Source organism: Engystomops pustulosus, chromosome 2 (assembly GCF_040894005.1).
Source record: "Engystomops pustulosus chromosome 2, aEngPut4.maternal, whole genome shotgun sequence".
Lineage (NCBI taxonomy): Eukaryota > Metazoa > Chordata > Amphibia > Anura > Leptodactylidae > Engystomops > Engystomops pustulosus.
Genome location: NC_092412.1, coordinates 224,804,198 through 224,830,229, shown reverse-complemented (window position 1 = coordinate 224,830,229; position 26,032 = coordinate 224,804,198). Strand labels below are relative to the sequence as shown.

The window sequence follows — 26,032 nt, the reverse complement described above, 5'->3', positions numbered from 1 at the left end:
GTTTCTCACACCTGGATTTTGGTATCCTCTGCCTCTTTCTTGCACATCCTCTCCAGTTTCCTCAGGTTGGATGGTGAATATTGGTGGAAGCCATTTTCATTTCTCTCCAGAGATGCTCAATTGGGTTTAGGTCCGGGCTGTGGCTGGGCCGGTCAGGAAAGGTCACAGAGATGTTCTGAAGCCACTGCTTTGTAATTTTAGCTGTGTGCTTCGGGCCAAAGGTTCACCTTCCAAGAAAACAATGACCCTGTCTGAGGTCCAGAACACTCTGGAAGAGGCTTTCATCCAGGATATTTCTGTACTTGGCTGCATACATCTTTCCTTCAATGGTGACAAGCTGTCCTGTCCCTCACTCCATAGCATGATGCTGCCACCACCATGCGTCACTGTTGGGATCGTATTTGGCGGGTGATAAGTCCCCGGTTTTCTCCAAACATACCGCTTAGAATTAACACCAAAAAGTTCAATCTTCTTCTCATCAGACCAGAGAATCTTCTTTCTCATAGTCTGGGAGTCATGTGTTTGTTTGGGAAGTGTATGCGGCTTTCATATGTCTTGCACTGAAGAAAAGCTTCCGTCGACAGACGGCCATAAAGATCCAACTGGTGGAGGCTGCAGTGATAGTTGACTTTGTGGAGCTTTCTACTATCTCCCTTCTGCATCTTTGGAGCTCAGCTACAGTGATCTTGTGGCTCTTATTTATCTTTCTCACCAAGACTCTTTCCCACGATTGCTTAGTTTGGCTGAAGTAAAAGTTTCTCTTACATATCAATAAGGATCAGAACTATCAATAGATGTATATTGGTAAATTACCTAATGTCCTGCCTCCCGAACATACACACACAATACAAAAACATGAATTAAAGTTGGCCGTCCCCTTTAAGAGACCAACTGCCCAAATTACAACCAAACACAACCAAACAGTCCTAGGCAGCCAATGACATGACTCTTTACAATATGACTCTAAGTGCGATCTGGTGTTTTAGCTTTCCTGCCACTGCCCCATAGTAATGTACACTAAATCATGTCAGGATTCTGCTGGTCACCTATAAAAAGTTACTAATCTGAAGAACATTTAAGTCATTTACCTTTTTGTTCACTTTTGTTTAAAAACCAAATCCAAAAGACATTAGAAGAGGAGGTAAAGGAAGCGGGTCCCTAAGAATTATTTCAGGGAAGTCATATATCTCAGAAATATGCCGGCTTGAATATACATTAATCTCTAATGCTTGCTAAGGACCATTACACTTCTTATATTAACTATGAAAATACACTTGAAGAATTATTCCTCACTTTTGCTCTTGAAGCACTATTGTAATTAATCTTTTGAAAATGGGAATCTAAAAATATCTGATCCCTTCCTCACAGGAACTTATAAAAAAAGACTGAAAAAAAAAAAGAAAAAGTAACATTTTGAAGGACTTCCTTGAAATGTAGCAGCGAGGTGTTTGATTATAGTAAAACATAATTCACTCTTGTCAATTAGATCATTTCATCAGATGATACTCATAATAATGTGATGTGATATCATCAGAGCACATTATTTTTACCACAGTAAACTTTCAGAAAACATGAAATAACAGAAATAATTGAAAAAATACTTGAAGCTGTGGAAGGTGCCCATTTTGGTCTATTCAGCAGTTTTAAAAAAATATGTATTTGCAGCATTGTGAGTCGTAATAGGTATTAAAAGTGGTTGTCCATGTAACTTTTCTCCTTCTACTGGTATAGGTGCTGGTTATACTGCTCCTTGTAGTTCTACCATCTCTATTGTGTTTTAATTTAATTTAAAACATTTAATTACTCTTTGCCTAATGATCCTGTACCTCACCGCCATCTTGGTTTTGACCCAACTACTCTAATTCTAACTCCATTTGTCTCTCTGTTCGTTTATCATCTGTATAAATTAGGGACTCTCATCCCATTGCCAACTTTATTTTAGCTGAGGTCCTGGCAAATTGTTTGCCGGAATAAGGTACTGAGTAAACTCAGGACCTGCATCTCCTTTTCTATTTTGACATCTAAGCTCACTGAGAATAGACAGACATTAAAGGACATCTACCACCAGGATGAAATACTGTATGCAAATGAGCCCAAGGGGCTCTAGGCTCCATTAACACCTATGGAGCCTGGAGCCCCTCAGTCTCATTTGCATACAGTCCTTTATCCTAGTGGTAGATGCCCTTTAAAGAAGTTTTCCAACTAAACAAGTTAGGCAACAGGGTAGGGTCTAACTTGTTGATCGTGGGGGTCTTGCAGCGCTTAGCGATCTCCGTCACCTCCATATAGATCGGTCATGTGTGGCCATCTGCTTCATTAATCTTGGGGAGTGACAAAGGGTCCGACAAATGTTTTTGGTGGTCTCTTTGCTGAGACTCCCTGCTATCAGCAAGTTAACTTGTTTTGTGGGAAAACCCCTTTAATTCAAGATTAATTCAAGATAAAGCACTACTCCTGTTATTCTTACCATTGAATTATTAGTTTGTTCTATAGAAAGTTTATCTTTACTAGATAAAAATGAAGAACCGTATTTACTAAGCTTCTGATTGGTGCATCAGTAGAAAGTGCAGGTACAATAATGTTACTTTGATCCTGGTGACTCAGGGAGCACTACAAGCCCCTCTGACCACAAAATAGAAACCACATAGGCTAAAAAGTGAAGAAGCCAAGAAAAGAGGACATCACATTTATCAAGACTGATATAGTGAGGTTGAGCAAATTCTTAAAATGTTTTTCTAGCAATACTGGGCTTTGTAGTTAATATGATAACTTCTTTTAAAGTTTACCTGGCTCCCTGCAAGCTTGTTCCCATGGTTCCTAGGCCAGCAGGTGCACTAACTCTGTAGCAAGTTGCGTACCCGGCTCACTGCCTAGCAACCCTATGCATGATGTGGCACATACACAGTTGGAAGTTGTCAGACTAACCTGATCTGCTTCTATGAAGAGGTGAGCAGATGCCTGGATGGAGGAGCGGCTGTGGATATTGTTTGTTGGATTTTGCAAAGGCCTTCAACTCTGTCATCGTGTCAACACTCATAGAAGCTTTATGGGTAAAATTAGATCTAGTGGTTTGGCAGGAATCATTTGCAATTGGATTGAGAACTGGCTGAAGGATCGTATCCAGAGAGTTGTGGTCAAATGATTCCTACTCAGAATGGTCACCAGTAATGAGTGGTGTACCTCAGGGTTCTGTGCTTGGCCCACTACTATTTAATATATTTATTAATGATATAAAGGTAATTAATAGCACTGTGTCTATTTTTGCAGATGACACCAAACTGTGTAGTGTGATACAGTCTATGGAGGATGTTCAATGGCTGCAGGGTGACTTGGACAAACTGAGTGTTTGGTCATCCACTTGGCAAATGAGGTTTAATGTGGATAAATATAATGTTATGCACCTGGGGGCAACAATCCACAGCCAACATATATTTTTGGGGGAGTAAATCTGGGATAGTCCCTTGTTAAGAATGATCTGGGTGTACTAGTAGATCAGAAATTCTTTTTTTTTATTATTAAAAAAAAAAAGTAGATCAGAAATTAAATAACAGCATGCAATGTCAATCATCTTCCTCTAATGCCAGCAAGATCTTGTCATGTATCAAAAGTGGTATGGACTCTCAGGATAGGGATGTAATATTACCACTATACAAGGCACTGGTTCGGCCTCACCTGGAATATGCTGTCCAGTTCTGGGCACCGGTCCATAAAAGGGGATGCTCTGGAGCTGGAGAGGGTTCAACGAAGAGCCACAAAAATAATAAGGGGTATGGAGGGTCTCAGTTATGAGGAAAGATTAAAACAACTAGATTTATTTAGTCTGGAAAAGAGATGACTAAGAGGGGATGTGATTACATTATACAAATATATGAATGGTCCACACAAAAAATATGGTGGAAAGTTGTTTCAGATTAAATCTAATCAAAAGACGAGGGGGCACTGCCTCCGTCTGGAGAAAACAAGGTTTAATCACCAGAGACGACAGGGCTTTTTTACTATGAGAACTGTCAATCTGTGGAATAGCCTGCCTCAGGCGCTGGTCACAGTAGTGATGGTAATGTGATAATATAGAATTGTTTCCCTTAAGCCTTCTGTGCTCCAGGGTGTACTATTGCTGTGGGGGTGTATGGAGACCGCTCACTGGCCCCAGAATGTGGCACAAAATTTGTACAAAATATTTAAACTTTTAAAAATCTCTTAAACCTAATAAAACCTATTTAATATATGTTAATTGTGTGATCTTATCGACCCTGAGAATAAAGAGGAAGTGTTATTTAGAGCACAGAATAAAACCGGCAAAAACAGAGCCCACAAGAATACGCCACATTTGTGTTTTTTTTCTTATTTCACTGCACGTGCAGCTTTCCAGTACATTGCATGGAATATCAAATGGCACCAGTAAAAATTACAATTCATCCCTCAGATAACAAGCCCTAACACATCCCTGTAAACGTAAAAATATAAAAATTATCGTTTTTGGAATTAGGGGAGTAAATAACAGAAACACAAAAACTAAAAATTCCGAATTAAATCCCTTCCTCATCCAATCCCTTTCTTGGTTAAACTTGATGGATGTGTCTTTCTTCAACCGTATAACCTATGTAACTATTTAGCAGTAGAGATTTGCGCTTGTCATCAAGAAGGTCCTGAACATGCCCTGCGGACCCAGGACACAAGTTGGCAAGATGCCACGTAAACTTTAAAATAAGTTATCGTTTTAACTAAAAATTCCATAAGTTTTATGGAAACTGGGGATATGTTATGTCACATACACTGTGGATCAGTATCATGAGTAGCCTTGAGAAGGCCCGAAACGCAAAGTTCGGGTTCATACTCAACTTCTTCAAGCAGTTAACACCTGTGACTGGTGCTTATACCGTCGGCGGGCGTTAACTCTTTAAAGGCGGTTGGAAAAGTCGCATTTAATGGCTGCGGCACCACAATTCTGGGGAAGATTATGTCATCGGGAGCAACAACCTTCCCCAAAATGGTGGGGCGTACCGCCTCAGCAGTTTAAATGTTGCCAGGGACTTTGTCAACAATCGATTTGTGCCAGGATTCGACAGGATTTTAAAATTCACATTCATCAGAACTTGACCGAACCTGAATTTTAATAGGTCCGCTCATCACTAGTCATTTGTTCTCTTTGTCCTTGAAATGCTTCCTTGGACATTTCCAAGAACCATGTAATTCTATTATTACAGTTGGCAGCATCAATGGGATTATGAATCTCACAGTCTTAAAACTGCCATATTCTGTCATTTAGATTGTGGTCAGTAAATTCCACGCAGTTCCCTGAGTCTACAAACAAGTCCGATGTCATTGGATAATGTTAAAGTCATTGCAGAATAGCAGAAGGTAGTTTACAAAAGACCAATCAATTTTTAAAACTCTTGATCTGGACCCAGGTGTTTAACCATATGTTGAAATGTTAGGATGGGTTGACACGAGTTTCCCTTGTACTGTCATTGGAGCAGAACAAACAAATCAAATGGAAGTCATCCTATTTATTATTAAAGGGAACCTGTCACCAGGAGACCCATTTTTAGCACTCCACCAGTCCCCACAGAGCATAGTACATACGCTGCCAAAGTGTTTTTCTATTAAAAATTGGTTTTACAGAAAAAAAGATATGTTATATTGTACCTTTTATTAGCATCTGCTGTGTGACTAGGCACTCGCCCACTAGGAGTGGCTGGAAAGGAGCAGTTTACCCCCCACCCTTGGGAAACCACTCCTCCATGTGTCCTTTTCAAATATATGAAAACACCCATCACTTGGCTTAGAGACACCCCCTGCTCCTCTACAGCCAATCCCGAGTGTGGAGAGTTATTCATATATTTGAAAAGAACACATGGAGGAGTGGTTTCCCAAGGGTGGGGGGAAGCTGCTCCCAGTGGACGAGTGCCTAGTCACACAGCAGATGCTAATGAAAGGTACAATATAACATATCTTTTTTTCTGTAAAGCCTATTTTTTATACAAAAACACTTTGGCAGTGTATGTACTATGCTCTGTGGGGACTGGGGGAGTGCTAAAATGGGTCTCCTGGTGACAGGTTCCTTTTAACCCCATATCATCAACGCTTGTTTTTTTGCTTGGTGACCAGACTCAATTTTTACAATCTGCCATGTGTAACGATAATTGGTTATAACTTCGGAACGCCTCAACATATCCAGGTGATTTTGAGATTTTTTTCTCGTGACACATTGTACTTCATGTTAGTTGTAAAGTGTAAGTGATAAGCTTTGCATTTTGCTCTGCAAAAAAATGAAAATTTTGTAAAAGTTCAGAAAAATTCTTCATTTTCAAAGTTTGAAATGTTCTGCTTTCCAGGCAGATAGTTAAAATACACAAAAAGCTAGAAGAATAACATTTCTGGAATGTCTGCTTTATGTCGGAATGATATTTTATGCATTCTCTAATTTTTTTTAGGATGTTATGAGGCACAGAACCTTAGGTGTGAGTTTTCAAATTTTCATGAAAATCGCCAAAATCCACCTTTTTAGGGACAACTCAGCTTTCAAGTGACTTTAAAAGGCCAAAATAATATTAAAACCCCATAAATTACCCCACTATAGAAACTACACCCCTAAACATATGTAAAACAACTTCTATTAAGTCTAATAACCATTTAAGTTTTTCACATGGGTTATAACAAAATGGAAGTGCGATTTAGAAACTTTAGAATATTTTTGTAAAATACATTAATTTACACCAAAAAATGACACTTTTTATAATGAATTAAATAATGAAATGCTCTGCCGAGTGTGATAGCCAATTTCTCCCGAGTTTACTGATACCCCATATGTGGTGGTAAACTGCTGTTTGGGCGCACGGCTGGGCATGGAATGAAGGCTGATTATGAGGCTGAGGCTGAGGAACGTATGAGGCTTATTATTTGCGTTGTGAGATACAATGTATAGATTAATCATTTTTGGGGTCTATATCTCATTCATGAAATTTTATTAACTATTTCAAGGGGGACACAAACAAAATCATCAATTTTATTTTGGATTTTTAGCACTATTTTATCTTTTTTCGCTTTTTTAGCACTATTTTATCTTTATTCTCTGGTACACTTTGATTACGGAGATACTTCATTTATATAGTTTTTCTTATCTTTTCTTATTTTTACTGAGCAAAACCAATATAGGAGAAAATCTCATTTTTTTTACTATCGACAACATTTTAGGGGCATAACTTCTGTATTTTTATGTTGACAGGTCTGGTTGAGGGCTTATTTTTTGTGGAAATAGTTGCTCTTTTCAGTCATATCATATTAGGGCGCATATCTTTTTTAATCACTTTTTATAACATTTTTTGGGAGGGTATTTAAAATTTGTAAAATTCTATATAAAGGGAAGTTTTTCGTGTTTATTTTTTACATTGTTCACCTAGGGCATTCAATATTGGTTTAGATTTTTTGTACAGATTGATACGGATAAGGTGATACCAAATAAGTACGCTTTTTGTGCTTTTGTGTTTTACATACATTTATTTGGATTTTATATGTACCTGGGAAGATTAGTGGACTTTTATTTTATTTTATTTATTATTATTAAATTATTTTTACAGGGTTTTTTTTTTACATTTTTTTAATTTTTCCCTCACTTGGGCTTGAACAAGGGTTCATCCAATTGCTTGTTCAAGCCCTTGTAAGTAACTGTAAGTTACAATGTAATTAACTGAGCATGTGTCAGCTAGTTACAGCAGGTCCTGCAAGGAGGCAGAACCTGGCCTGAAGAGGAGCTGGTAGCCTCGGGGCACACGCTGAAGCCTGGGGCTGCAGCAGGGAGGATTGGTTACCCCAGTAAGCTCACCTGGGGGTCCGATCCAAGGGGGATCCGATCCACTAATGCTTGACTGAGGTATGTAAAGGGTTAAACACTCGGTATCTGAGTTTTTCTGATCCCGGGTGTTAGTGTCAGGTCTGGGCTGTGAAGCACCTGACAAAGGCACTTGCAGGACCCAATGTCCTTCCAATGCGGTGATGTAAAAAGGAGGCGCATCAGAAGTACCCGTAATGGCCCCTATAAAAACACAATGGCGGTCATTAAGGAGTTAATCACCACTGACTTCCATCTATGCATCACAGCATATTATAGTTTTTTTCTGTTTTATAATGAGAAGGAGCTTTTTGCATATGGAAGTTAGTGAAGACTAAGGCCCCATGCACATGAATGTAATGGGGAACGATATCCACCCACACCATTTGTCGATAGATATCAGTAGTCCCTTTAAGACGCCTGTGGCTTTTGGTCATGGTGTGGTGAGTACACATTACTGCATTGTGACTGTGCATGGAAAAATATAGGACATGTAATATATTTTGCCATACTACGGTGCCAGCCGCACGCTTCTCTATGGAAAGGAAAGGGGTAAGCAGTGCCAAGGGAAAAGGTTTACCAGGCTATCATGGGAAAACTCCTTTAACCTTTGTAAACTCACTATTATGTGGCCAAACCCTTTAACGTGGCTTTGTAGTCACGTGGCAGTCAGTAGGTAGACTAGGACTTCCTGTTGTCGATCATATTACCAGTTTGCCCCACACAAAACATCACTGTTGTAACATTTTATTAACACAATATTCTGCTCCAAGCAACTGACAGATAAAGCACAATAAGCTCTACACCCTGGGCCACATTTATGAATAGTAAGACAGTATTTTATATATTTTAGGTATTTTATATATAAATTTGACAATTATTTTTTGGGGGGCACAATTATGACAACCACCTTTATATTTAAGCTGTGCTGGTTTATTCTTTTTAATGAAGATTATGTTTATAAAATCATTATTATTAGTAATGCCAGCAATTATACTGTATATTAGGTCACTGTAGCAGCCCCAGTGTGCTGTGAGCTGCAAACCAAGAGGGGAGGTGAAGGGTGAGAGCTCTTCACCCCACCCCTGAACATAGGAAGATGTGCAGCCATGCCCCAAATCAGAGCAAGAATAGATTCTGCTTTATCTTTTGCCGACCGGTGTGGTGAAACACAAACTGGCGCAGTCTGTACTATGTGCAGTTTGTCTGTGGAGTGTTCAGGGGGTGCCAGATTCATCAAAACTGGTGCCCAGTCTTCATGAATGTGGCGCACCCTGCACTGCTTGGGAAGTGAGCACCATTTTTTGGTGCACTTTGTTCATCCTGCAGAATTGTGGCGCACATCAACAATAAAAGTGGAGGAAACTCTGACTAAGCACTAACACGCACTTTAGGTGCACATTTTTTCTTGTCTTGTCGGACACAGTGCAGCCGCATCACAATTTGGCGCAGACACTTTATAAAAACATGTGTAAGCAGTTTGCATGTTCTTTCTAGTGCAAAGTCAGACAGAAAATTGGTGCAAACACTGGAGCCATGGTGCTCACCAGACAGTATTTGGATGGACTCTATTCACTACATGTAGGTTTTCAGGACACCACAATTGCTAATTTACAGCTGTAAAAGGAACAAAAGTAAACGGCTACGGCTTACACAATGAGAACAGGACCCAATGTGATCCTGAGAATGGGGATACCTGTTCTCACTAATGTATAGAGCACCTGGCGCTCCATTCTTTTTTATAGTAGTACCAAAAATAGAAAAACCATCATGCTCGGCTACTTCTGTCACTCATAATATAGTCAGTGAATGGAGCAGCAGCGCGGATTCTCATCCTGCTTATTCTTCAAATATAAACCAAAACACAAAACCCGGGGAAATACATTGATATACATGCAATTAGTGCATTGCATACATCTATAAATGTAGTATTTGTTACAATTTCTGGTATTCTGCTTCAAATAGTGAGAATGGGATCCCCATTACCCAGATCACAGGGGTTCTATACTCATGATCACTGGGAGTCCTAACAGGTCAACCAAGCAACTTGGTATATGGTAGGGAATAACTTCTAAACGTTGGACAACCCCTTTAAGGGCACTTGTACATGTAGCGTCCCAGATGTATATGACTGTTTTTTATTAACAAAACAAACATGTGATCATCTACTACTTATCACACTCTATCCCAGATTTTTTTTCATCATTTACCTGTAGAATATTATTAAAATCCACACATTCCTTAAGCCGCCTTTAATACCGCCAACATAATAGTGACCCTTAATGAGAAATATGTTACACTCTGATTTCACGTGAATATCTACTGTTACCATAATAGGATTGTCACATACATCAATGCTACTTTAATTGAATATGCATGTGATATACAGTGTAATAATAGCCGGCGATTCATTTCCGTGAGAACCCTTGATTTAAGTTGCAATTAATTTGATGCTTATAACATGTAAGAACTTTGTACAGTAAATAAATGATTCGGAGGCCTGTGCTATAAATATTATCAGGATAACACATAGTCCTGCTGTATAGACATACACCAGGGCAAGTCAGGACACTATGATGAATTGCGCCAATCTTCCAAAGTTCAACGTCCTAAGTAAACATAAAACGGACTGAGAAAAGGGTCACAGAATTTCTTGTGATTTTCTAATGAGCCATTTCACAGACTTGTGAAAGCCTTAGAAATCCTGTGTCTTCTCTGTCGCTTCCTAGGAGCTACTTGTTACATAAACATATGAGTAAATGACAGCTCGGTGCTCTATAACAACCCTCCCCACCCCTCGTGTACCTGCTCCAGTAGTAGGGTCTTCTTGTGGTTTTTAGCTAAGTGATAAGCAGTGAAGGAGCCCTGGATTCCAGCTCCTAATACAATGCAGTCAAACACTGAGCTGCTGGGAACAGCCATGTCTATTCGCTTCTTCACAGTGAATGTAGAAAGTAGAAGAGGCCACAAGCCCCCACCGAGGCTCCACCAGGAGGTGGGAACATGGACTCATTCCTCAGAGCAGAAATATCCAGTTACTGCTACAACACGTGTTACGTGAACTAAAGACCTTGTTACAAAGTTGCAACTGTTTGTTCTTTAAAGCCCTGACACTGGGTTTCAGTCATTGTAGGATTACAACAAATTATCTTTGGAAGTATTTGTTTACGTGATGTGTAAACATTTAGTTGTTAAATGTACAATTTCAGGTTCAATTCCACCTACAGAGTAAGAAAAAAACATTATAAGAAAAAAGCAAATGCGTGCAAATTACAAAAACATGACTGACTTTGTAGTGGCTCCAGCTAGTTTTGTGAAAAGTTAAGATTTAACGTATGGAAACCATAATAAAAACAACTGACTATAGATTAAAGATTAAAGGGGTTTGCCCATGATAGAAATTTTAATCCCTTAGTGATGTTTACACAATGAAGATCATTTTAACCCCTTACTTTACAATTTTACTCAGTTTTTGTGCTGTTTTAGCTCCTGTCACTCAGTGATGGTCAGTGTGGGCGAGGACTCTGAGCAGACACTTCATGATTTCTCTGTGCTGTCAGATGCTGTGTGCCGACATTGTGCTTAGATTATCAGGGTACAGGGTTTATGTACTCTTTAATTTAGCTTCTGAACATTCACAAGTATCTGACACATAGAAAGAGAGACCCCACCGATCATTCCTAAGATATTCTTCAATTCCAATGCCTGACCCATGTGACCATCTGACACAGCTATTCACCTCAACCCTCTTACCTACCTTCTTACTCACTCTTGTGTTTCCTTTCACCTTTTTCCATAATGGAAACCTTAGTGACCCTAGGGGTCTCTTCTGCTGACTTTAAGTTCTGCAGTTTAAGGACCTTTGGAGTACCTAGAAGGGCTCTTGTATATAATACAATACAACTTTAAAAGGTACAATACTGTATCACCTACGCCTATTTTGTTGTTATATGCAAATGCTAATGGGTCAATTCTCACCTTTTCGTGGGTATCAAGAGACCCAGCACACATAAATAAGGATTCTGTTTATTATCTGTACAGGGTAGGATCAAACTTGGTGGTTGGTTTTGGTGGCCTTGTATAGGTCTTTGGTAGGGATGAGTGGACCTGTTCAGATTCGGATGTGGCACTGGTAACACCCTGGCATCCATCGCGGGTGATACCCTTGCTGCCAGCAAAGCCACCACCATTTCTCTTTGACTGTCACTCCCAGTGACATAACTGGGGAGCAATGATCCAAGGAAAAATTACTTTCAAGGAGGTTAACCCAGTGGTCAACATTGTGGTTCGGGTCTGTTCATCCTAAGGCTAATGTCACACGTTCAGTTTTTCAGATGCAGTTTTTGATGCCCAAACCAGGAATAGAGTAAAAGTAGGAGGAGGAGCAGCAGCTTTCAATTATTTGTCACACACATTATGATTCACACCTGCTTTTGGCTTCAAAAACTGCATCTGAAAAACTGACATCACCCTTAGTCTTTGGCCCAAGACAGCTGCTCCAAGCAACCCATATTATTATCTGCTATTGCCTATCCCAGTGGTGGCGAACCTATGGTACGGGTGCCAGAGGTGGCACTCTGAGCCCTCTCAGTGGGCACTCAGGCTGTTGCCCCAGCACAAAATTTTCCAGACAGGAGTTGAGGGATCCTCCTGCATACCTCAGGGTTATTTTAAAGTAAAGCATCTGGGTCTACCTGTGACTGCAGGAAGGGAAGGTGTGGACAGGGTCAGATAATCATTGGTGCCATTGAAGTTCCTGCTCTTGGCCCCACAATTTTTCATGTTCAGGGAAGCTCCAATGGCTGAACATGAATTTCCAATCTGAATTTTCCCACCTTCTGTCAACGATATTGGTGTCCTCTGGACCTCTGAAAGTTGTGGTATAGCACGGAGCAAGTGCTGTGTTGGCACTTTGCAATAAATAAGTGGGTCTGGTTTGCATTTTGGGCACTCGGTCTCTAAAAGGTTCGCCATCACTGGCCTATCTGGTGAATAGGAATGGTCATTTCTAGTTAAATCATGGAGAATCCATTTAACTTCACATAAATGTGAATAAGCTGTCTGTAGGTTTGTATTATTGCGCCTGGATGTTGTTGAATTCCCCAAATAGCTCCTTCTATTGTACTTATTATTAGATTTTGTCTTGAATTCTTTCCAATGCAAAACATTTGGTTTGCGCATGAAAATTCTGCTAAGTGTCATTATGAATTTCCTTTCATTTTTCTTTCTATTCTTTTAAATAAAATTATATTTGTGTTCAGCTGAATAAATATGCAAATTTCCATCACGCTGCAGAGCAACAACGGAATATTGTTATGAAAGCAGCAATTGCTTGTTAAAATGTGGCTTGATTCTAAACATTTCACAAATATAGAGAAATAATCAAACAACCTATTAAATTGTCTCACTAGCCACATGCTCCAAAATCATCACAATGTATTTACGTTCCATAGATTGGAAAATGCTTTACGTGAAACCTTTTATCATTATGTCTTAGGCTTAAAGGAGTGTTCCCATTTCAGCAAATTAATGTTATTGTTTGTATGATGAAAAAGTCTGTATTTCTGTAAAAAAAATCCTTATGACTTTCTAGATCTCTGCTTGCTGTCATTCTATAGGAAGCTGCATTGTTTACTTAAAATAGACACAAATCTGACCTTGGTCACACAGGTGTGCGGCTCATTAGTATTAGAGTAATCAGAGCTGTGGGTTATAACGAGCCGCTCACCTGTGTGACCATGGTCAGATTTCTGTCCACTGGAAGTAAACATTGAACCTTCCTATAGAATGACAACAAGCAGAGATCTAGAAAACAATGAGGAATTGATACAAAAAGTACATTGGCAAATTGTATGACTTTTCATTATTTAAACAATAACATTTATTTACTGAAACGGGAACAATCCTTTAATGTTTAGTACTGATCTGTTTCTTAACCTTCTGATAACAATGCCTGAAATGACCTCCATCCTGAGGCTATTTACTACAGCTTTACAAATATCGTGGCTAAACAGCCCTAATCTTTGGGGTACCAAAATGTGACAAAATTTTTTATGTCACATTAAGATGTTTGTATATTTAGCTGTATATATATATATATATATATATACATATATATATATATATATATATATATATGTCGAAAAAACAGCAGCACAGTCCTGGTAAAAGGTGGTAATGGGTGCTATCCTTGACTCTATAGTTCAGTAGACATCAATTGAAAGAAAATGGCAGCACTCCAAAATAGTGAAAGAAACATTGGTGTTTATTCCACCTCCCGCAACGTTTCGGCTGTTGTTCAGCCTTTGTCAACAACTGACGAAACGTTGCGGGAGGTGGAATAAACACCAATGTTTCTTTCACTATTTTGGAGTGCTGCCATTTTCTTTGAATTGATATATATATAATTCTTATGTTGCTTTACAGCTTTTGAATGTATATTCTTTAAAATTGCAAATAGAAAATTTGGATCTTTTTATTTTCTTTTATTAGACATTGGCCCAGATTTGGTATGAATCATGTATTTATGAAGTGTTTGTGCTAGTATTGTATCTCGGCAAGTCTGACAGAAATATGGCGCTCCCCCTTGAACTGTCCACTTGGGTGCAACCAGCCTGTGGTCTTCATGAATGAGTTGCCCACAAAGTGCAGTTTGCCTCTCTAATAGTAAATCTGGCCCATTATATAATATTTAAGACTTGAAAAATAAAGTAGTCGTATATTTGATGAGATTGTGGCTGCCTACAATTGCATTCAATATCCATTTTCATTTAATTTAGTTTATTGTATAAGGAGAATGTAGTAGTAGTATATTCTTATTAGTATATCCAGAAAGCCAGAAAATGATGTTTTGTATAGTAAACTATGGTTTCATCAACTGTTTTTGCTTTTTCGATTTTATTGGGACATGTAAGTAGTTATGGATGAGGGGCCTCAGTCCTGAGGATGTTAGCAATGATTTGGGGATGAGCAGAAGTTCTTGGCAGTGGCGTAACAACCACCGTAGCAGACGTAGCAGCTGCTACGGGGCCCAGGCGCATGGGGGGCCCGTGATGGACGGGCAGGAAGCAGGAACTCTAGTATAGGGAGCTGAGCCTGGCACGGACATCCGAATTATAATTTGTTAATGATGTGCCCCTGGGTCCGTCCCACTACCTCCACTGCCATGCAGGCAGCATATGAGGTGAGCGGAGAGGTAGTGGGACGGGCCCGGGGACACATCATTAACAAATTATAATTCGGATGTCCATCCCAGGCTCAGGGGCCGTCCCGCTACCTCTGCTGCGGAACCTGGTGCCTGCCCCACAGACCTGACATCTAGCACGCCCAGCTCCCAACCGGTCCGTACCGCCCCCTCCACACATACGGCTCTCCTGCGGCCCGGCACGCTCGCCTCTTCTGTGGCCTTCCTGCCTTCATGCCTCACCCACGGTCCGCCCACCTCACCCGCGGTCCGCCCACCTCATCCGCGGTCCGCCCACCTCACGCGCGGTCCGCCCACCTCATCCGCGGTCCGCCCACCTCACCCGCGGTCCGCCCATGTGTGTGTTTATATGCTGTGTATTTGTGTTGTATATACTGGATGTGTGTGTATATATGCTGTATATCTGTGTGTATGTGTTGTATATACTGGATGTGTGTGTATATATGCTGTATATCTGTGTGTGTGTGTTGTATATATTGGACGTGTGTGTATATATGCTATATATCTGTGTGTGTGTGTGTTGTATATACTGGATGTGTGTGTATATATGCTGTATATCTGTGCATATGTGTTGTATATACTGGATGTGTGTGTATATATGCTGTATATCTGTGCGTATGTGTTGTATATACTGGATGTGTGTGTATACATGCTGTATATCTGTGCGTATGTGTTGTATATACTGGATGTGTGTGTATTTATGCTGTATATCTGTGCATATGTGTTGTATATACTGGATGTGTGTGTATATATGCTGTATATCTGTGCATATGTGTTGTATATACTGGATGTGTGTTGTATATATGCTGTATATCTGTGCATATGTGTTGTATATACTGGATGTGTGTGTATTTATGCTGTATATCTGTGCATATGTGTTGTATATACTATATGTGTGTGTGTGTGTTTTATATACTGGATGTGTGTGTATATGCGCTGTATATCTGTGTGTGTGTGTTGTATATACTGGATGTGTGTGTATATATGCTGTATATCTGTATGTGCTGTATATACTGGATGTGTGTATATACGCTGTATATCTGTGTGTGTTGTATATACTGGATGTGTGTGTATATACGCTGTATATCTGTGCGTATGTTGTATATGTTGTAAATTTGATGACTATATACTATATGTGTGTATAAATGTATGAATGTGTAAACATGTGTGTAAAAATGATTGCGCTTGTGTAAATGTGTGTGTATAAATATGTATGGGGAAGAGAAGGGGGCCCCAATCAAAGGTCTGCTATGGGGCCCAGCCTCTGCTGGTTACGCCCCTGGTTCTTGGATCTCCTTGGAGAATGAATGAAAATTCTGTGAGCCCCACACATTCCCTTCTCTGAAACCGTAAAATTGATCAGGGCTCTGAGGGGGCTTCTGGACTAAATTACATTTACAGTATGCCAAAGGTTAGGGCTTCATGGCTGCCAAAAAACTTTAGGATCACAGATGTTGAGCTGGATGCTCAATCGATAGTGAAGTGTGAAGTCAGTTTGGTATATTAAAACTGAATTAATGCTTTATACTTTATTCAGCTTCTCTCCTACTCACTGGATTGGCAAATCTATTTTGTGTGAACTGGATGTGAGTTTATCTATTCACAGGGAAAGTCTGTTTTTTATAAGAATGAAAGGGGAAACTGGCTTCTGGATCATACATAAGATGCATTAGACTATTGGAGTGATGCATTAGTAATCTTGGGGTTATTTACTAAGGGTCGGCGGCCACACTTTCGGCAGGTTTTCCGACGTTTTGGGGCTTTGCGTGGCTGTGACAGGTATTTAACAGGGGATTGTGTCGCACAGGATCCGATTGGCGCAGCTGTGCTGGCTTTCATGCGGCGGAATTTGGAGGGCGGGCTGTCGGACAATCCGACGGATTCGGACTGAGAGCGGGATTTAACTTTTAAATTCCATCGCAAGATCAAACACTCACATGCACCAGGAAGAAGATGGTGAACTCTGTCGTACCTGAGCCGGGAAGCAACACATGTGAATGAACCGTCAAACAATGCACTTTCGGAGAACTCCTCCGGACAGGTAAATGAATGTGTCCCATTATGTTGCACGTGAAGACGTTTCCCTAAACTGTAATTGGTGGTATTGAGAGCTCAGCTTTTGATAAGCAAAATGATCCTGCATTAAGCATAACACACTGTACACGTTTTCCTGGAGTGTTCCCTTAAGCAAGGGACAGATGTCTCACTATTTCTAATCGTAATGAATTCTGAAACATACTAGCCAGCTGTTGGCTACTCAAAAATGCTGAAGTATCAGGGTTAAAGATGTGGACACTAAACCCAAGAGGACTAAGTATTTTGTGCTGTGTCAGGAATAAGATAGTCTTCTTTATTTCTGCAATCACAGCCTTCAAAGGGGTCTCTATTGGAGTCAACGAACTAACCAGAAACAAGGTGATAAGGCCAGTCCTCTGCTGTCATGGATTTTAGTTCTTGTGCGATTGAGGTGAGAACCTCTTAATAAAAAATTTTGGGTTTAATTGGAATCTGTTAGATTCACCTAAAAAATAAAGTCGGAATAACAAGGCAAAGTTTTTTGTATAAGACATTTATGGAATATCCAGAATTCCCTTTAAAGTGGAATCTTTATCCATTCATTTTTATGGTCGTTTCACTCAACTACTTTCAGAACCACAGGAAATGCCCTAAATTTGCTGGCGCCTTTCTACTCCCAGTCCCAGAATCCACTATTCTTGAGATAGGTGAAGGTTCCTGAGTTGTATCTATAAGATTTTTATGGCACATGGAACATGAATTTGCAAAAGCTGTATAGAAAGAGTATAGAAAACCCCTTTAAATCACATTATTTGCAATACATATATATCTTATCCTCTATCTATCCATTTACTTAAAAAATGAATTATACATTAATATGCTGTTCTGAAAAGACTGCTCAAGCATCTATCAGTAAGGAAACTTTGATGTGCTGATCTGGTAAGAAAATATATGTAGATGCTTCTCTGTGGACATTGCTGATGGTGGTAAGCAATGTACCTGAGGGACATCCATGTCCATGCTGGAGTTGCTGGGCATTGTGGGATTTATAAAGTACTTTTAAAAAAGAATAAAGAATTAATCTAAAAAGTCTAACAAACATAGACCTACCAAGATAAAACAGCACCGGCTGCAAAGAGTGAGAGCAGGGTTGGCTTTTGAAGATCCCTTACTGCCTTCAACACATCCACTGAGCACTATTTCATGTATATTTCTATGTTAAGTAGTTCCAATATCTCCCTTTAGATGTTACCCCTCCTGGGTGATCTTGTTCCCTTTTATCTCCCCCTCCATTTCCCTTATGTAGCTCTTCTTTACTCCAGAAAGAATTATTCTACTCATCCGATCCCTCTATGACACATTAAACACTTCATTCAGTGTATGAGCATTCATCAAGTACGTGCAAGCCATTTACTTGGTTGTGCAGCTGGACAGGAAAGACTATGCTGCTTTGTATATTGGGGTATACAGCAAATGTAAACAGTATAGGCTAGGGATTAACATGTGGAATGGAAATGAGCAAAGATTTTGTCATGTTAAAGGGAATCTACCATTTGATTTAATGAATTATGAACCAATAATACCTTGAGAATGCTGTAACTGCACTGATGCATGCATATATCTTGTTTAATCCCTGTGATGAAGGTTCTATAACATTCAGGACCTTGAGAAAGCTGGATTGCCTTCAGCCTGCATGTTACACAGAGCTTTTTGAAAAGTCCAGACAGGACTAATCAACCTGAGCTGGATCACTCATACACAGCATCTGGGGGATGGTGCAGCAATTGATTACTTCTGCCTCACAGTGATTACTTCATTTTCTGGTGCAGTGCATAACTAATGTGAGAGGAAAAGCACTGAGCCAGGTGCAGAAGCGACAGAAGCTTCATTATCTTAATTTTATAGTAGTTTTTTTCAGCAAAACCACTCAGCTCAGGGATTAAACGATATGTTCCTGCATCAGTGTAGCTACAGCAGTCTCAAGGTTCATAATGCATACAATCAAATGGTAGATTTCCTTTAACCACTTCAGGACTAGGCCCTTTTTTGTGTTTGCATTTCTGTTTTTTTACGTCCCACATTCCAGAGGCGACAACTATTTTACTTTTCTATTTACAGCACCATATTAGGGCTTATTATTGCCAGAAAAAATGTAACTTCCCAATGGCCACCATTTCTGTGCAGTCTAGTAGAAAGGTGGAAAAGATCCGAATCCAAAGGCGGCAATTCCAGTTGGAGCAATTTCTTACAGACTTTGTGTTTCAGCTTTTATTGAGTGATCCAACTGACACATCCCCTTCGGGATGCAAAATCTATGTAGCTTGTTGTGTCTTAAAAATAACATGTAAAGCACCATATTTTTGGACTATAAGAGGCTCCCCACATCTTTGTCATCTCTTCACCCAATTTCCAGGACAATAGTTGCATGAATTCACAAAAATGAATGAATATCTAAAAAATGGTGTCACTGTATTTTGATAGTTTGTATTTTGATAGTAGTGTCAGAGGTAAATCTCATAACTGTGTAGCACGTAGGTCAAACGCTGTCTGGTCTAGCCTCTACCTAGATGAAGAATAAGGCACACAGCAGTCTACAGTAAAGCCCAACCGCCCCCCCATCCGAAGAAAGAGGGCAGTGGTCCAATAACTTAAAGGAGTTTTCCCATGAAAGAAAATTCTCAAATTTCAATCCCCTAGTGATGTTAACACAATAATGATAATTTTTAACCCTTTACTTTACAATATTACTCAGCTTTATTGCTGTTTTAGCTCCTATCACTCAGTGATGGTCAGTGTAAGATTTCAGAGTGTGGGCGGGGACTTTCTAAGCAGACACTTCATGATCCATCCAGTTCTGTGAGTTGACAATGTGGTTAGATTATCAGGGTACATATATATCTGCACTTTCATTTAGCTTCTGAACATTGTACTAGTATCTGACACATAGAAAGAGAGGGATGACACAGATCAGAGATGATGAGATCCATGAGATGCTTATTACACACAATGACACAGTCAGCTCTCCTACATCTCTGCTATTCCACAACACATAGATTTGCTGTGCCTTCCTTCCCTTCCCCAGATAAAGAACTTATATGTCTGTAGCTTTACACTCCTCACTCTGCTGCCTAGAGGAACTCAGTGGGGAACATTTACTTACCTGTCCAAGTTCACCTAAAGTGCATTGTTCCGACGATAATGCACCGTGGTGCAATTCACTAAGATCATGCGCCCGATATCCTGCATGTGTTGCTTCCCCGCTCAGGTCCGACGGAGTTCACCTTCTTCATCCCGATGTATGTAAGTGCTTGATCTTGTAACACAATTTGAAAGTTAAATCCTGAGCTCACTCTGAATCAGTCAGATCGTCCGACAGCTGGCCCCCCAATTTCTGTTGCATGAAAGCCAGTGCAGCCGCGCCACAATCAGATCACGTGCGACACAAACCCCTGTTAAATATCCGTCCCAGCGGCGTTGATCCCCAAAATGTCAGAAAACCCGACGAAAGTTTGTTTGTGGAACCTTAGTGTCTGTGTATCAATGTGAGCCCTGGACAGAAATGGGAGTGCAGGGAGCAAATCTAATGGAATATGTTGTCTTAATTCACACATGAATACTACCAACCACTTTTTTATATGCAATATTATTCTGTACAGGCACATTAAGTACATCTAACTTACAGATGAATCCTAGGTATGAATGAACCTCTTTGGTCACTGTGACCTCTGGTGATGCTGTCTGGATGCATATAATTTACTGAACATTAGCTCCAGAACTTGGATCTGAATGCTTCAGCTTGGCTTAGGACAATTGTTTTTTTAAAAAAACATTATCAGTTCACCGAGCCAGGTCAACCAGGTCAGCGATCCAACTCCAGATGGGTTTTACATTACAGAAATAAAAGCTCCCATGCTCCGTTGCTCTCCTTCCATCACATGGGCCAACAGTGTGTGGGCCGCATGATGGAAGATCTGGCGCCGACAACGACTGATGACGCATCTGCGTTGGGTCAACAGCGACTTGGTGCAGGTGGACATGTGATGTCACCATGCACCCTCTGTGCCGAAGCTCCGGAGTCAAGGTGCAAAAAGAGGAACAAAGGTATCCATGTTTTTTTTTTTTTGGTTATTTTTACCACAAAAAAACTGTGAAAACTTATTGACTTGAGTGTAAGCCTATGGTGGAGAATACATTGGTCACAGCCTCCCCAAACAATAAAATACCAAGCAGCCTCTCCTCACTGACAAAATGCCCAGCAGTCTCCCCCACTAATAAAATGTCTAGCAGCTTCCCCCAGTATTAAAATTCCCATGCACCCCCAGTAAAAGAAATGCCCTCCAGCAGCCTCTTTCATATGCACCCCCAGTATATACATACCCCCATGAACCCCCCAAGTACAGACATGCCTCACGCGCCCCCCAAAAAATATAGACATACCTCATGCAACCCTCCATAATGAAATGCCCTGCAGCAGCCCCCCAGTAATGCCCAGCAGCAGGCCCCCAGTAATGAAACGGCTTGCAGCAGCAGCAGTAGCACCCCTGTAATGAAATCGAGTAAAGCAGCCCCTTGTTGTATAGAAAAATTAACTTACATACTCACTTCCTTATGCTCTCCGTGGCTCTTCTTCCTTCTCCTCTTCACTCGTCTCTGCCCACTCTGTTATGGTTGAAAAGGAGAAGGGAGAGGAGCGTAGGGAGCATCAGAAGGTGAGTATGTAAGTTACATTTTTTATACCCTTTTTTAATACATTTTTTGTGCTAAAAAACTTAGCTTACACTTTAACCCCTTCCCGACATTTGACGTACTATTACTGCATGGAGGGAGGTGCGTTCCCGCAAAATGCAGTAATAGTACGTCAAGCTTCTGGCGCCGGCTCCGTCGACACCTGCCGACACCTGCCTCTAACACCCGCGATCGGAGAATTCTCCGATCGCGGGTGTTAACCCCTAACACGCCACGGTCGCGCTGACCGCGGCGTGTCAGGGGCATTTAGCTGGAATCGGACCCCCCCGCGGCGCTTACCGGAGGGGTCCGCTGCTCTGCCGGTGCCCGGGGCTGCGCGATCCTCCTTCCGGGAGCCGGGTCCGTGCCTTCTGGCAGGACCCGGCTGTGACACACTGAGCATGCGCAGCATGCTCAGTGTGTTACATTACACAGTGTAATACATCTGTATTACACTGTATTAGGTGAAGAATAGCTTGAACAAGTGGTCAGTGGATCACTTGTTCAAGCTAACCTGTAAAAGTAAAGAAAAAAAGTAAAAAACACTAATTCAACACACTTTTGAATAAAAAGAATTAATTAAATAAAGTTAATGTCCCCTAAACAGAAACATTCCCTATACACATCTAATAAAGTGAAAAAAATTGAAAATCACCAAAATACCCCACATATTTGGTATCGCCGCGTCCGTAACAATCTGTACAATAAGTCAGAAACATTATTGGAACCGTACGATGAACTCCGTAAAAACAAAACGCAAAAAACTCGCCAAAAATGTAAATTTTCATAAAATCCCTTCACAAAAATGTTCCAAAAAGTGATCAAAAAAAAGTTATGTGCACCAAAATGGTACCACTGAAAAGAACAACTCAACACGTAAAAAATAAGCCCTAAACTAGCACTGTCAACCAAAAAATATTAAAGTTATATCTCCGAAAAGATGGCGATGCAAAAACAAATGAGATTTTCTTTATAATCGTTTTTTTCCTGTAAAATATATAAAAAACTATACAAATGAGGTATCACCGTAATCGTAGTGATCTAGAGAATAAAAATATTATTGTATTTTTAGTGTGCGGTGTACGACCCCCAAAATATACAAAAAAAAGAACCCAAAATTGACAATTTTCTTTTCCTCCATACATTAAAGAGTTAATAAAATCTCATCAAAAAGCTACATGCCCACTAAAATGAAGTATTTGTAAAGTGCATCTCATGTCGCAAAAAATAAGCCCTTATATGTCCAAATTGCCAAAAAAATAAAGATTGTATAGCCATTATAAAGTGAAAATGCATAATCTGCTCTGAATGGCGCAGCTCCCCTCCATGCCCTGGCGTGTGCCCATAGAGCAGGTTACCACCACATATGGGGTATTGTTATACGCGGGAGGGATTGGGTGTCAAATTTTGTGGAGCGTTTTGGTATTAATTAAGTAAAAGAATTAATAAATTTCAAAATTGCATCCGATTTTGTTTTAACCCCTGTAAACCAATCAAAGGGTTAACAAACTTCATAAAAGTTGTTTTACGTACGTTGAGGGGTGTAGTTTCTAAAATGGGGTGATTTATGGGGTTTTACTTTTATTTAGGCCTCTCAAAGTGACTTCAAACCTGAGCAGGTCCCTCAATAGCAGGATTTTGCTTTTTTTATGAAAATGTGAAAAATTGCACCTAACGTTCAAAGCCCCATAACAGCTTACAAAAATGATAGTATGTATAAAAAAACATGGAGGCATAAAGTAGACATTTGGTGAATGTTAGTTATTACGTTTTCTGGTGTTATGACTCATGTGTGGAAAAAGTAGAACATTTTGAATTTCAAAAATTGAGAATTTTTCAAAATTTTCACCAAATATCTGATTTTCTCATAAATAAATGCAAAACATACCACCAAAGTTTTGTAACTAACATGAAGTACAATGTGTCACGAGAAAACAATTTCAAAATCACTTGGATATGTTAAAGCGTTCCAAAGTTATAACCACTTATAGTGACACAGGGCAGATTTGAAAAAAATGGGCCGTGTCAGGAAGGTGAAAAGTGGCTTCAGCGTTAAGGGGTTAAACTATAAACTACTACTTTCAACTAATACATAAAATTGCCTATATTAAATCATAGAGAATTCATAGCAATTTTGTTTTTCAAATGGCAATGACACAATGATAAAGTAGATGTGTAATTATGGATGACAGCGCACACTGATGGGAACAGTCACACCTATGACCATTATGTCTATAGCTACATTATATACATGGCAATAAAAAGCTGGATCATAATTCATCTTGAAAGAAATATCTAGTCAAGGAATTGTAAAAATAACAAATGAAATCTTCTTGGCATCTTTATAATTTATTGCAATTGCCACATAATATTTTGTCACCATAAATATATTTAGACAAGTTTTATGGGCAAGCTCCTGAACACATTTTAATGGACACTCTAATATACAGCCGTGGGTTGTACCAGCATGAAGAATTTTTCTTTGCGAATATTCTCTCTCTATAATCTCGTTTAATAGCTGGACGTGCTGAGGATGAAACTGCATCATGTTATTTTTTACAGGTCGTACAGATCATTTTTTAATTTTTAAAAAGAAATTTGCAATATATTGTATGAGTTCAGTATTACAAATTATAGGGCACAAAGGGTTAACTGCATATAAATACTTATTGTACAATAAAGCAGCTTACACCCTTTAGGAATTTTGTTATCTGGATATCATGTCCTTTAAGGAACACTTCATTCACAGCTGATTCATTAATAACCTTGTGCAGGGTCTGAAGGGAGGAGCAGGACTCCAGGAATACAATGAAAATGAGTCATGCTCCTCCCTTCAGACCCGGCACCATTCAAAATTCAATGAATTAACTTTGACTTAAAATTAGATAAATTCAGACAGGGTTCCCAATTGCAAATACATCAGGTACATTCTTTTTTGTGTTTCTGTTTTTACTCCCCCCATTCTAAAAGCAATAACTTTTTTATTTTTCTATTAAGAGATATGTAAATGGACTTTTTATTTGCAGGGAAAATTGTACTTTTTAGTGGCGCCATTTAATATTCTATGCTATGTAATGGAAAACTGGAAAAAAAATCCAAGTGCAGTGAAAAAAACACATTTGCAGAGTTTTCTTCTTGGGTCTGTTTTTACAGCTTTCAATCTGTGCTCTAAAATACAAAATCTGTGCTTCCCCTATGTTTTTCAGATCGGTACAAGCACTGGGATACCAAATAAATTTTCTAAGGTTTGAGTAAAATTGACCTTAAAATCTTTTGTACAAAAGAAATATTCGCCATTTTGGCAAATTCTGAGGCCAATAACTTTTTCATACTTTGGTGTACATACCTATGTAAGGTGTGTTTTTTGAGGTGGATGCTGACATTTTAATTTATATAAATTAGGACCCATATGACTCTTTGATCATTATTTATTCAAATATTCATGGATAAATAGCAAAAAACATGATTTATGATTTTTACTGTTTTTTTAAAAATTTTATTTAGTTAATATTATTTCAGACCCTTTACGGTGCTTTAACTATGCAGGATCTGATTGCTCATACTATATTTTGCAATCCTACTGTATTGCAGTATGTAGTTATTTTATTCTAATAGGCAAGCTATTAGAGATCACTATCCATGGAAAGTCTCTATGAGACCTTACACTGCAATGGTAACCGAACAACGCCCTCTTATGACATCACAGGGGTGGGGTGCCAATTGGCCATCCAAGATGGCGGCATCCACAGGCAGCTCTGTTAGCTGCCGCAGTACTTACAGGCTGGTTTCAGCTGTTTTATACAGTTGATTCCCGCTGCATATGGAGAGTGTATGTGAGATGTGTGTGTCAGCTAAAGGAATCTGCACCGTAGTGTTTACAATCACCAAATTTTGCATAGACTAGGTTTTGAACCAATATTTTTACAAGAAATACTGTTCTTAACCACCATATACACAACCCATTGTCTGCTGCTGTGGCAGGTAGAAGCTGAACCGTGATTGGTTGCTATTCTGCCACAGGTCATTAATTTAACCTCTGAACTTGCTATAGGCAATGAGTATAATACAGCTTATGTATAAGGTAAAATGGATAGAGGCAGGGAGACAGGCAGGGAGAGTGAGAGACAGAGACACAGACAGGGAGAGTGAGTTAGTGAGAGACAGGCAGGAAGAGTGAGTTAGTGAGAGACAGGCAGGAAGAGTGAGTGAGAAACAGAGACACAGACAGGGAGAGTGAGAAAGAGACAAAGAGACAGACA

At 39.7% G+C, this 26,032-nt stretch overlaps 1 protein-coding gene across 1 annotated transcript in view; it reads right to left on the bottom strand.

Moving 5' to 3' along the window:
- PIPOX (pipecolic acid and sarcosine oxidase) overlaps window positions 1-10,802 on the bottom strand; it is a 63,945-nt gene extending 53,143 nt beyond the window's left edge. Inside the window, exon 1 of the mRNA XM_072138288.1 lies at window positions 10,634-10,802. Coding sequence (XP_071994389.1) covers window positions 10,634-10,750 — 117 coding nt within the window. The 5' untranslated portion in view covers window positions 10,751-10,802. The remainder of the gene's footprint in view (window positions 1-10,633) is intronic.
- Between the last annotated feature and the right edge of the window lie 15,230 nt (window positions 10,803-26,032).